At 35.4% G+C, this 13,855-nt stretch overlaps 1 protein-coding gene across 2 annotated transcripts in view; it reads right to left on the bottom strand.

Moving 5' to 3' along the window:
- The window catches only part of NDST3 (N-deacetylase and N-sulfotransferase 3), a 220,485-nt gene that overhangs the window by 25,026 nt on the left and 181,604 nt on the right, over positions 1-13,855 (bottom strand). For both annotated transcript variants that reach the window (XM_033215109.1, XM_033215108.1), the window contains exons 7-9: positions 9,534-9,716; positions 7,245-7,341; positions 462-585 (exon numbers count right to left, since the gene is read on the bottom strand). In XM_033215109.1, coding sequence (XP_033071000.1) covers positions 462-585; positions 7,245-7,341; positions 9,534-9,716 — 404 coding nt within the window. The remainder of the gene's footprint in view (positions 1-461; positions 586-7,244; positions 7,342-9,533; positions 9,717-13,855) is intronic.

Here is a 13,855-nt window from a genome sequence, read left to right as displayed (position 1 = left end):
ATTACTCATGTAATATACAAACGTTTCTAGTTTTATTTATTTATTTTTCCTTTTATGTGCCAAAGAAAATAGAAAAGTACACATGTTGGCTACAGTATCACTTAATAAAAAGTGCACAAGAAGAAAAAGATATTAAAATTTTTTTCCCTTACTAGTAGAGAGGAATTAAATTTCTGAATATTATGCTATTCTTCTGACTTAATATCTATAATTACCATCAAGAAAATTAATGACAATTGAAATTACATGTGATCCTCTTGGGGAAACAAGTCTCTTTATAAACTGAGAAGAGTTTGCTCTGAAAAATTTCTGAGCCCCTTTATGATATTCAATCAATTTCCAAGGCACAGAGGTTAACTTTTATTTGTGACTACAAACTTAGATGTTTCTAAATATTAGTGCTAAGTTTATACTGTGCACAGTACATAAACTTTTAGATTTATACTAATAACCCATCTTACCAATCAATCCCCCTGTGGTAGTTATTTCTATTAAAGAACTGTACCTCCTCAAAGGTTTTTGGGCTGGGGGAGTTACTAAGGATGGAAGGATGCATAACCAGGAACAAATACAAAGCAGTGGTACCTGGAAAGATAATAGAGGTTCAGAAATTAATTAAATGAAAACACAATTTCCTATGATTAGCACTTTAAAGTCATTAATAAATATTACAATGATCCAAACAGAGTTGTTACAACTACTCCTTGAAATAACTTGAATGGATAATCAGCAGTTTAACAGAAGCAGGTTCTAAAAAAATGGAGATAGTGTGGTGTGAAAATAGGCCTGTTGCAGGGATTGAGAGAACTGGCTTTCAATCTCAGTTCAATGACTGATTTGTCTGTGACTTTGTCTTTTAGCTTCTGTTTGTCTCAGTTTTCTTTTTCTTTTCCTTTCTCCTTCCTTTCTTCTCTCTCTCCTTCCTTCCTTCCTTCTTCCTTCCTTCCTTCCTTCCTTCCTTCCTTCCTTCCTTCCTTCCTTCCTTTCTTCCTTCTCTTCTTCTTTTTTTTGACAGTGTCTTACTATATTGCCTAGGCTGGAGTGTGGTGGTGCAATCATGGCTCACTACAACCTTGACACCAGGCTCATGGGATCCTCCTGTCTCAGCCTCCCAAGTAGCGGTGACTACAGGCTAATTTTAAAGTTAAAAAAAATTTTTTAGTAGAGATGAGGTCTCGCTATGTTGCTCAGGCTGGTCTTGAACACTTGAGTTCTTGCAATCCTCCTGCCTTGGCCTCTTAAAGTGCTGGGATTACAGGAGTGAGCCACCTCTCTTGGCCTGTCTCAGCTTTCTTAATGGAAAATCACCTGCCTAGTTATTTCATAGATTTTCTCTGAGAATGAAAAAAGACATGTACCTGAAGACATTTTGACAGTAATAAGGCACTATATAAATGAAATATATTATTGTTTAATATATTACATTACCAAAATCAATACTTGGATTCTCATATTAAGTTCTTCTTGAGGCCTATGAAAGCTAATTAAACTCAAGACAGAATTTAATCTTTCCACAAGTTTGCTTAAGCTTGAATGCACTTATATTTTTATAAAAGTAGTGTCAAAAATTGTTTAAATTGCTAAATTTGAAAAAAAAAGTGCCCTTTCTTAGCGACATAACTTACAGAATTTGCATTTACTGGGGAAGAGAACGGTATATCACAGGTACGCATATGTATTTGTGACTATTGGGGAGCAAGGGTGTGATTTTTCAAAAAGTGAGCAATGTCATAAACCGTACAATTAGTGTTTTATAAGACTAAATGAGGAGATAAAGGGTGCAGCTTAGTCAGTCTGGTACAAGAGAAGGTAAGGCAGTTTGGATTCAGTTTGTCAAAGGTTTAGCCATGTATTTAATATTTGTAACTATGACTGTGTTTAAAAGATCATAATATAAAAGCATTTCTACATGTTGGCTACCCCTAAGAGAGAAATATACTATTATTTACACTGTTGTACAATCTGTGGAGCAGGACTTGATAATTATATTCCAAGTCAACAGCTAGCGATAGTAATAAGACATGGCCTTGTAATATTTCTCTCACTTGGAGAAATTACTACCCTAATTTTGCTTAGTAATTACGTCATGTTGCCATTTGTACAAAACTTTGAATTTTCTTATTTTTCAGATAAGCTTTCTTTCTTTTCTTTCTTTTTTTTTTTTGAGATGGAGTCTCGCTCTGTCCGCCAGGCTGGAGTGCAGTGAGCTTTTAACAAGCCCACCAGATGAATCTGATACATGCTACTTAGAGGAGCACTGTTTTAAGGCAAGCTTGTGAAGCACATGTTTACTTTGTATATCATAGATTACTATGATAAATAGTATTTATTTACTTAAATGGTATTAATATGGTATTATTAATAGTACTAATTAAATAATAGTAGTGTAATTACAGCACAGCCCTATCTCAGTATCTCTGATTTAGCAAGTCTTTGTTATAACCCAAGAATTTGCACTTCTTTTTTTTTTTTTTTGAGATGGGGTCTCGCGCTGTTCCCCAGGCTGGAGTGTGCTGTGGCGGGATCTCAGCTCACTGCAAGCTCCGCCTCCCGGGTTCACTCCATTCTCCTGCCTCAGCCTCCTGAGTAGCTGGGACTGCAGGCACCCACCACCATGCCCTGCTAATTTTTTTGTATTTTTAGTAGAAACGGAGTTTCACCGTGTTAGTTAGGATGGTCTCGATCTTCTGACCTCGTGATGTGCCCGTCTCAGCCTCCCAAAGTGCTGGGATTACAGGAGTGAGCCACCGTGCCCGGCCCAGATAAACTTTCTGTAGTATTTATTTACTTAAATGGTATTAATATGGTATTATTGATAGTACTAATTAAATAATAGTATACATAGTATTAATATGATAGTCTAGTATTTACTTAAATAGCATTAATATGCTAGTATTTATTTAAATATTATTATTATTATTATTTTTGAGATGGAGTCTTGCTCTGTTGCCCAGGCTGGAGTGCAGTGGCATGATCTGGGCTCACTGCAACCTCTACCTCCTGGGCTCAAGCAATTCTCCTGTCTAAGCCTCACGAGCAGGTGTGATTACAGGCGCCCACCACCATGCCCAGATAATTTTTGTATTTTTGGTAGAGACAGGGTTTCACCGTGTTGGCCAGGCTGGTCTCGAACTCCTGACCTCAGATGATCCACCCACCTAGGCCTCCCAAAGTGCTGGGATCACAGGCATGAGCCACTGTGCCCAGTCCTTAAATAGTATTAATATGGAAGTAAGGTAGTATTTTAGTGTTTATTTACTTAAATGGTACAAATATGGCAATATTTAAGTAAATTAATACTATTTAAGTATTTATAAATTAAGCTTTCTTTAATATTTATTTACTTATCTATACAATAGAAAAATTGTTAAAATAACTGTCAACAATATTGTCTTAAAAAATGAATTGAAAGAGGTAATCTTCCTAGATTATATCTGAACCAAACAATGAACACTTTGTAATCATAGATCATTATAGGGAATAAAACATAATAATCAATGATATACAAAGTAAAAATGTGCTTCACAAGCTTGCCTTAAAACAGTGCTCCTCTAAGTAGCATGTATCAGATTCATCTGGTGGGCTTGTTAAAACACAGATAGCACAGCCCTATCCCAGTATCTCTGATTCAGCAAGTCTTTGTTATAACCCAAGAATCTGCACTTCTTTTTTTTTTTTTTTTTTTTTTTGATATAGGAGTCTGGCTCTGTCACCCAGGCTGGAGTGCCCTGGCGCAATCTCGGCTCGCTGCAAGCTATGCCTCCCGGGTTCACACCATTCTCCTGCCTCAGCCTACCGAGTAGCTGGGACTACAAGCGCCCGCCACCACACCTGACTAATTTTTTTGTATTTTTAGTAGAGACAGGGTTTCACCATGTTAGCCAGGATGGTCTCGATCTCCTGACCTCGTGATCCACCCGTCTCGTCCTCCCGAAGTGCTGGGATTACAGGAGTGAGCCACCGCGCCCGGCCTGCACTTCTAATAAGTTTTCTGGTGATGCTTATGCTGCTGCTCTGGCAACCACCCTTGAGAATCACTGACTTATAACTGTGAAGCAATATATAAAATTTATTGGAGGAAAAAATCTCCATTACATGAAATCCATAGTAAAGTAGAAAGAGCATGTTCTTTGAAGTCAGGTAAATTCTAGGATCAAGATTTTTATTCTTGTACTTACCAGCTGTGTGAATTTGAACAAAAATTATTTAACCTCTCTTGAGTCTTAGTTTTTCCATCTATGTAGTGGGGAAGAAAATACTTAGCTATCAGTGTTCTATGAGGATTAGCGAGGTAACCTAGGTGAAATCACCTAAAGAGTGCCATATCTGAATAGCTAAAAGGCATTTTTCAGATAAAAACTTTATTGAGATATAACTTAGAATTATAATAAATAAATACATTCAATACATTTAAATCTCAATTATACACATGAGATATAATCCAGAAAAATGCATGAGGAATTTGTAAAATTAAAAATAATAAATATTTTTGGAAATAAGTATTGCCATTATAATGTGAGAAAAAAAGCAGAGAGATTAATTCCTTTCTTAGATCAACTGCAAATATTATTTTCTGAATCTTATTTTTAAGAATTATATTAAATACATTTGTTCACTTTTAATAGTGTTTCATGATCAGCATGAATTAGACAAACAGAAAAAATGGATGTAATCTAATTATTTTGCATAGTCAGTAAAAGGCATAATGAAATGTATCAGTGTTAAAAAACTGTTAGGTTGTGGTTTCTGAATTCTGTCTTTGCCTGTACATATTCTTGGGTCTGAATAAACTGTCCTGCATATATATTTTGTGAGTGGTAACTCAACTACATAATCATAGACACACATTTAAATAACCATCTATAAATCTTCAGTTTTATATTTTTTGTGAGTCTTAACACTGAAATATTTGAATATCGAGATAACTAGAAATCTGTGCAAAATTATCCAGAAAAATACTTTTTATTTTTCAAGACAGAGTCTCACTCTGCTGTCCAGTCTGGGGTGCAGTGATAAAATCTTGGCTCACTGTAACCTCTGCCTCCCAGGTTCCAGCAATTCTCCTGTCTCAGCCTGCTGAGTACCTGGGACTACAGGTGCACACCACCACGCCTGGCTAAATTTTGTATTTTTAGTAGTGATGGAGTTTCACCATATTGGTCAGGCTGGTGTCGCACTCCTGACCTCAGGTGATCCACCCACCTTGGCCTCCCAAAGTGCTGGGATTACAGGCATGAGCCACCGCGCCTGGCCCAGAAAAATACTTTTGACAAAAGTACAGTTAAAAATGAAGCTATTTAATTCTCATGTCACTGATATGAGAAAATACTTTAATTAAAAAATCAATTTCACAAAATACGGATATATACAGCAACATGAATCTCAAAAGTATTATGCTAAATGAAAGATGTCAGATACAAAAGACTACACACTACATGCTTCCATTTACATGAAGTTCTAGAAAAGGTAAAACTGTAGTAGTAGAAAGTAGTTGCTTGTGGCTGGGAATGTGGTGGGGATCGGGGGGATACACTGCAAAGGACAAGGATAAATTTTTTTTAGGCTGACAACTGTTCTGTGCTTTGAATGTGGTGGTGGACACAACTGTGTGCAATGTTCAAAATTCAGCTAATTGTACATTCAAAATGGATGGATTTTATTGCATGTAAATTACATTCAACAAAACTGGGAAAAATCAATTTCTATAAAAAAGAATCAGTTTCTATAAAAGGTCTTTTCCAACGACAAATGCCATATCCAAATTGTAACAAACACTTGGAAACTCAATTGAGTTTAAGAGGACAAGTGATAATTCTACCATCTAACCATGATATCAAAATGTCTGCATATCCAGCACAACACGAGGGAAATGAATACTGCAGGACTTTCTAAAGCAAAATGCTACCAAGCCTTCAGGATGTGATCAGTCTTGACAAATTTATGTGATGACAGTGGGAGTTCACTGAAGAGATTTTAGTTTAAATGTTTTCCTAGTTGTCTTTTCACTTTAGATAGATAAGGACAAGTGAAATAAATGACAAGAAAAATATAAGCATTTGCCATATTTATTATCGTTTTCAGATCGATAACTGCAAATGACATTAAGGAAAAAGATGAACATGCTAAACTCCCTGTGTACATTGCACAGAATTTTCCTCAGTTATTTCTAGATCAATGAGGAGAGGAAATGTATTCTCCTTAGCAAGCAATATGATGTTCACTGTTTTCTGTGAAGCCAGTAACCAAGGGTCCCAAATAATTTATCACGCAGGATATAGCATGAATGTCTGGTAGTTTAAAGCTTCCATGAGGCTTCGTTTTAATATTGATTATTAGAAACAAGAAGTTTATAGGCCGGGTGCGGTGGCTCACTCCTGTAATCCCAGCACTTCGGGAGGCCGAGGTGGGCAGATCACAAGGTCAGGAGATTGAGACCATCTTGGCTCACACAGTGAAACCCGGTCTCCACTAAAAATACAAAAAAATTAGTCAGGCATGGTGGCGGGCGCCTGTAGTCCCAACTACTCGAGAGGCCGAGGCAGGAGAATGGCGTGAACCTGAGAGGCGGAGCTTGCAGTGAACCAAGATCACTGCCACTGCACTCCAGCCTGGGAGACAGAGCGAGACTCCGTCTCAAAAAAAAAAAAAAAAAAAAAAGTTTATGGGGAAAAAAATTGCACATCATTTTTAAGAAAAGGTGCAAAAGATTTCTCCTGGGTATGAATAAACACCTTTCTTAGCACAAAGTTTTGTGTATGTCTAGGAATTCTGCTTGTGAAATATCTTTTAGACTTTTAAAAAATAGTCATCTCTGCAAGAAAGTTTACAAATAAACAATATTAGGAAAATGGCAGCCTAAGGGACTATTTTTCTAGCAGGGATTTATTATAAAGAGTTATAGGTACTTATCTGTGTCCCTCTTGACTTTTGATATAATCCTGTCACTGATTAGCTTTGATTTTAGAAGTGTTAATTAAATGCTTTTCAATTAAAACATTTGGGGAAAAAAAACGTGCTACCAAATTGACTGCTGGATATTTGAACAGTGTGACATCCGTTTTATTCTTTTCACCTAAAAAACACTTTGTTAAGCATTTAGGTACATTACTGAGCTAAATGAAAATTATGTCAGAGAAAAACGTCATTCATTCATTAGCAGTTATGGGAGGCTTACAAACTTATTGTGACAATAACTAGTCATCAGAAATTTTACACTGGTTAATCATAACATAAAAAGTTCTCACCAGTTTTCTGGGGTCCTATTACCAAGAATTTTGGTAAGCGATCGCAAGTTTTTTCTTTAGACCAAATATCTCTGTGGCGTTTGTCATCGCAAGGATTCTAAATGGGAGAAGAACATAGAGATGTATTTTTTTCATGAATGTGTCCATTGTGTGCCAGCTTTTCCAACTTGTGTTCTTTAAAAGTATACCAGGAAACGCTGGGATAAAAAAATAAGCTCTTTTAAAAAAATGAAAGCCCTGAAGTGGCATCATGGAAGTTCTGAATAACTCCCTTCCATCTTGATGTTGAGAGTCTACAGAGGAGGCTGGAGAGGCACAGTATTTCCACTTTGGGTAAACAGTCTCAAAGCATGAACAGTTTAATTGGCTACTAGCAGTTCTATTTATTTTTAAAATAGTTTACTGGGCAGAGATTATGCTTCCTGCTAACCTAAAAGATGATACACACTTAGTATTCAATATATAACTGAAATATAAGTTGTCAGATCTTTATTCTAAGTAACTTTGAACTTTCCAGCTGTGCTTCAAAAGGATAGGGATCTGGCAAAAATACTACTATCTAAAGAGCAGATACCTCTCAGCTGCCATCAAAGCTTAATGAATGTGTATCTAAAAACGTAATTTTACAGGCTATGATGCTAGAAAGTCCTAAGTTTTAGCAAAAGGGAATAATGAGGGTGAACCTTAGGGATTCTGCTTTTGGTCTATAATATTTAACGCCAACATCCACCACACAAGTCCTACTTAGAACACCCTTCATTTTAAGAACAAAGTATATATTATGTAGAAAAGGAGGAAGAATTACAGTACCTTTAATATTATTTCAGGAATGGGCAAACAGTACCACTTTTTATTTTTAGTCAGTTAATACCATAGGTATGTGAAGTTAAATAAGACTTCTGCTTATTTTTAATAAGCAACAGATGTTAAGACTAAAGTGAGAGTATTCTTTTTGGCTGTTCTTCTGAAAAAATAGTTTAAAACTTGTCACCTGAAATAATGATTTCAGTTTAAAAGTGAGGTTAAATTAGCAGGAAAATTGCATGTCTTTCCATTGGCTAACATTTGGTGATGTTTTGTGGTAGTTAAAATGAAAAGATGCTTGTTAAAATGAAAAGATGCTTGTTAAAACAACGGAAAAGTAATATGCAGTCATAAGTCCACAACCACCAACCTTAACCTGCTAAATGTGCAGTTATATTATGGAGTTACCTGTGTGTGCTCAGGAGGTAATCAACTTACGGTTGAAAGCTGAATGCATTGAATATAAAGTTCAGAGTTAACAAATTCAATCTGTGGTAAAAATTTACTGAGGTCTACTTCTGATGATTGTTACTCTTTTACCATTAGCTCTGTCTGTAACTCTAGTAGCGTTGAAAACAGAGATTAGGAAGCACAACTTTTGAAGCCAGATGTCCTACAACTGATTCCTGCTCTGCCACACACTAGCTGTGTGACCTTGCTTAATTGACTCAGCCTTCTGTGCTTCAGTTTCTTCATCTGTAAAATGCAAATCGTAACTGTACCTACCACGTAAGGTAGTTGTGAGGATTAAATGAGTTAATACATGTAAAGTGCCCAGTCTGACATATAGTAAGCAATATGTAATTATTTGCCAAGATTATTATTTTTCATAGATCATGGAGTGGACAATTTAAATTCAAAGTTGTTCCTGCAATTAATTCTATGATACATAAAAGTCTATGCTTTGAAATCTAGGTTACCCCCAGGGTCATCTGAATGTGCCATATTCATGTGGTATTTTATCTTAAGAAGCTCAGTGATTTTCCCATGAAATGCTTTTAATACTTCTGAAAGCTGTCCACATTCGGTGGCTGTTGGCTGTTGGTGTACTTCATGGTTCAGAAGGCAGATGTCAGTTCTGAACTTTTCTCAGAGATCCTTTAATATGGTTTAGTCATTAGAGATATGGACATGTGTTCAAAGGCTACCTGCCTAACAAACGACCTGTTTACCATCTTCTACTCTTCTAGCCTATTGCAACCTGTAGATTTATCTCTCATTCCTGATTGAAGACATTATATCCACTGAATCCGTCACTGAACTTTCTGAATCCCATGATTTCCAATGCGCAAGGGAACAGGGAAATTGGGTGCAATATGTAGCAATGATAAAAGACTACAGTTTAGGAAGGAGTAGTTTCTCAAATTTACTAACATTTCCAAAATGCAGGTTTTTTCAGGTGGCTTCACTTTTCACATTTGGAATATCTCACAGAATTATGTTCCTGGAATTAATTGGTTATATCAATGATTGAATTAATTGTACCTGCCAGAGAGGGTCTTTCTGATCAGGAAACAGCTCAAAATACTTGTGGGCCAGTTGTACTGGAGGCAGAGTCTGAAGTCGCAGGTTGGTCCAGCTCTTCACAAAGTTGGCCAGATTAACAAATGTATATAATCCCAGTCGGTCATTCCCGTAGTTGGACAAATGTGTCATGAAAATGCTGATCTGAAAAAAGCAAATGAACTTCAGTTTAAATAACATTTATTTTGACACTAGAGGGCAGTATAATCACAGCGATGCTAGTTTTTTTCCTTAAGTAGTCTGCGCAGGGTTTCAATTCATGGCGGGTTTTTGGATTTGGGACATGTCCCTCAAACCCTCATTATATTAATACATACTGGAGGATGTGTTATCAGCAAGACTTGAGCATTTTTTCCCTGAAATTTTCATATATTTCATAACAAAAAATACATTCAACATCAATAGCTGCCGTATACCTATGTTGGTGCAATAAGACTGATGTTGAATAACATAACCTGTATGTTTCTCAAGCCCTTTTTCACATTCTTTAGTTCCATTATTCCCAATATAAAACATCTCCTTTAAGAAAAATCTTTAACTCTTGGCTAGAGAAAATTGACTCTTCCTATGAAAGCAGCTGACCTAGATTGAATCCATGCATTGAAAGAAAATCACAGCAAGTGTGGGAAATTTTTTATAATAAAATAAATTTGAACTCTGCAGGTTAGACGGTATTGGTCTGGGATGTAAATGTAGAATGAGTATTTGTAAAGCTATTGCTTTAAGTGAATGCGGATAATTTTTGTTGGTTAGTGTTGACAAATGAATTCTTCTGCATGAGATTTTTAATGGCAAAGAAAACCTTTGTGGCATTTATGCTGCTATAAAAAAGATCATAAAAACAATTCATGTGATAATAATACTTTCGGAAAATATATAATGTCATATGAATGAATGGTAACAATGGTTTACTATAATCATAATAATGAGTTTAATAGGTCATTCATTAAGAGACTGAAAGAAATATTCAAGAAAATTCATTGAGGTAATGTGACAGAGCTGAAAGAAAAAGTTATACTAAGATTAATACAATAAAAAAGAAAAATGTAATTACTTAACAACTATGAATAAGAGGAAGTAGTAATATCCTATGGAACAAATCCTGCAGGCTTTTACATAAAAAGCTTCACTGAGATCAAGAATATTTGCATTTCTATTCACTCTGCCTGAACATATATTAAATCTTTGAACTTTTGCAAACAAAATATTTTGTGAGTGATTTAAAATAGCTATCTGTACCGGCAGACTAATGTAGTCATGGAATTGGGAAATAAGCCTTTTACCATTTTGGGTCTTTCTAAAAAATGAGACTTTAAAAATTAAACCTTCTGGTTATTTTTTAATAGTAACTTCAACACTGTGACTTAAATTTCCTCTTTTTCTCCTGAAAAATTTATCAGAACATTAGGTGATTGAGAAACTTATGAAAATCATTCTTAAATTTAGAAGTTTTTTTCTAATGTCTGTTGGAGGTGGTCTTTACTCATTTGTTTTACATGCCACATTTTTCAATGTACCTTAATAAGATAGCAAAATGATACTTGTGTTCACCTTCCTCCTAAAATTTTTTTAAATACAATTTTAAAAACGTGTATTTTTAACCTGGTTAGTAAGTTCAAATTTCTTGCTTTATTTTTATGAAAGATTTGTCAGTAAGTCTGTATGTGTCATATTTCACTTTAATATCTGCATGGGAGAGAAAATGGGAAACAGAGACACTATATAACCTTGTGATACTAATACATTTGAAATCCCTTTGAACTCACTTTTTAACTTCAGAAAACATTTTTATTCTGACAATTAAAGCAGAGAGCTACTCTCTACCTGCATGACCATGGAAAGTAAAAAAAATGCTACTCTTTCTGATAAAGACAGACAGAACCCAAAATGAGTTATGAGCTGGTAAAGAACATTGCTTTTCATGAAACTGAACCTGATTTGCAAGAATTAAGGTGACACTTATAAGGTGTTGAACTTAGTCCTATAAAAGAAAACCTACTTAGCCTCCAAGCATGGAACTTTTCCCAAATGTTCAATTCTGTTTTTATATTCACACTTTAGTATAATGCAAGGTGCACCACAAGCTAAAGGATGGTTTAATGTTTTTGTAATGCATGCCACCTTATGATCCTTTTAGACTTTGGACTCAAGCCTGAGATTTGTTTTGTGCTCCTAAAGAAATACAAGGCCATAAGGGAGTATAATTTGTCAGGATATAATACATTTCAATTTCTTTTTGAACTTTTTTTTTTCATGAATCACAATATTTTCTCTAGACATGGAATATTGCACATCTTTTGCTGAACATGTAACCTCTAAGTTTTCTTTGTTACTTTTTTGTTAGGAAGGTATGCACATTAAGCAGGAGAATTGACAAAAACAGATATATAACAAGAATGTTTTGGTCAAAAAGTTAGCTTGCTTTCGAGACAGCATTTCTTCCTTACCTATGTACTGACCTATGACATTTATGTCATTTCACTTCTTGGTAATTCCTCACCTGACAACAATTTCTGTACAGCATAGAAAGAAACAAAGACAAGGCTTGAAAAGGCTGCTAGTTCAGGAGAAGTAGATATTAGTTTTTTCCTAAAGATGATACTTTTACAATTTTAAGAGTACTTCAGGACTGAGGTTTTACTTTTGTTTTTGTTTTTTTTTAAAGATGGAATTGGTCAAAATAAATTATTTTTATTATACTTGTAGATTCCAATGAGAAGGAAAGTGTCAACAGAAGTGACAATTGCATTTATAAAACAATTTTTGCTATAAACACACTATGAATAATTAGTTGTCACCAAAAGGACTAATTAGCTGCTTAAAACTCACATCATTTGAAACTCTGCCAAAGGCATAATGTTTATTTGACTAACAACTGAAAAAATTCTTTCTAGTCTGTGAGATATAGATGTGTATAGCAAGATGGTTATCTGTGAATTTTTTTCTGTAAAAAGGGAAAAGGTAAATGTCAAATACCACATACGTTACTATTTATGAGAAAGGAAACAGATACTGTTTGTCAAAGTGTAACTAAGAGAAAAGTGTGGGAAGCTTTATCTGTACTTTCTAGCATCAACCCTGTGGATCCATTAAGCTGTAGGTATGGGGGGATGCATGGCTCACTACCAAGAATAAAAAGCAAAACATAGGTCCTGGTGCAAACACTGTTGACAATACGGTAAGTATTCTCTTTCTGTGGAGAAGGCTGGGAAGAGGAGAGGAAATGTAGATGTTAAAAAGTATGCTAGTTATTATAAACTATGCCTTTCATGACCATGCCGCACAGTTAAAATTGACAAATATTTTTCTGATTATTCTGCTATTTGCCAGATGCTCTGCTTCATTTGAGGGTGCAAATATAAATATGCTGCTCATTCTTTTAAGTTTTGTTCATGAAAAGAGTCAGAATTCAGAGGTCCTCTTTTCATAGCAATCTATGAGTTTACAGCAAACTCTTTGTCTCAGCCAACCCATTTTGTTTTGCTTTAGTATCCTTCTGGGTGACCATAGATTCAAAAGGTTTAGGATATATACAAATCAACTGGGAAGTTTTAAAACATTCTGATCACCAGTCTTTATACTCATAGATTATGATTTTTAGGTCTGGAGGAGGTCCTGGTACCTGCATTTTAATCATCTCTAGTGGTCTTGATGCAGGTGTCATTGGAATACAGTTTGAGAAAACCTGGCTAGACCCAGTTCTCCCAGAGAAACTTTTATTTTCCATAGAAATATATATTTTATTCATACAGAAAAGATTCAGGTCATCAAACCCATTGGTTGCTTTGTAGTAGCTTTGAACACATTTGAACACGTTTTAAAAACAAGCATGTTTTATTAAGTTCATTAAAATATTTCAATGTCCTAGACTTAGAGTTGTCCTTAGTACAAAACACAACTTGGTAAGTGCCGTTGGCCATGCCTTTCGAGGGCTTCTGTACTGCTGACAGATGTGTGGTGATGTTCTGAAGATTGCTATGAAAACAGAACTGGTTCATACAGACATGTGAATTTGGCTTCTAATTCCCTTCAATCCTGTTTATTTTATTTTTAAATTTTACTTTAAGTTCCAGGATACAAGTGCAGAAACATGTAGGTTTGTTACCTAGATATACATGTGCCATGGTGGTTTGCTGCCTATCAACCTGTCATCTAGATTTTAAGCCCCATATGCATTAGCTATTTATCCTAATGCTCTCCCTCCCCTAGCCCCCCATCCCTTAACTGGCCTCGGTGTGTTGTTCCCCTCTCTGTGTCCATGTGTTCTCATTGTTCAGCTCCCT

Source organism: Trachypithecus francoisi, unplaced genomic scaffold (assembly GCF_009764315.1).
Source record: "Trachypithecus francoisi isolate TF-2019V2 unplaced genomic scaffold, Tfra_2.0 Lachesis_group1, whole genome shotgun sequence".
NCBI classification, from domain to species: Eukaryota; Metazoa; Chordata; class Mammalia; order Primates; family Cercopithecidae; genus Trachypithecus; species Trachypithecus francoisi.
This window is presented reverse-complemented; position numbering and strand designations above follow the sequence as displayed.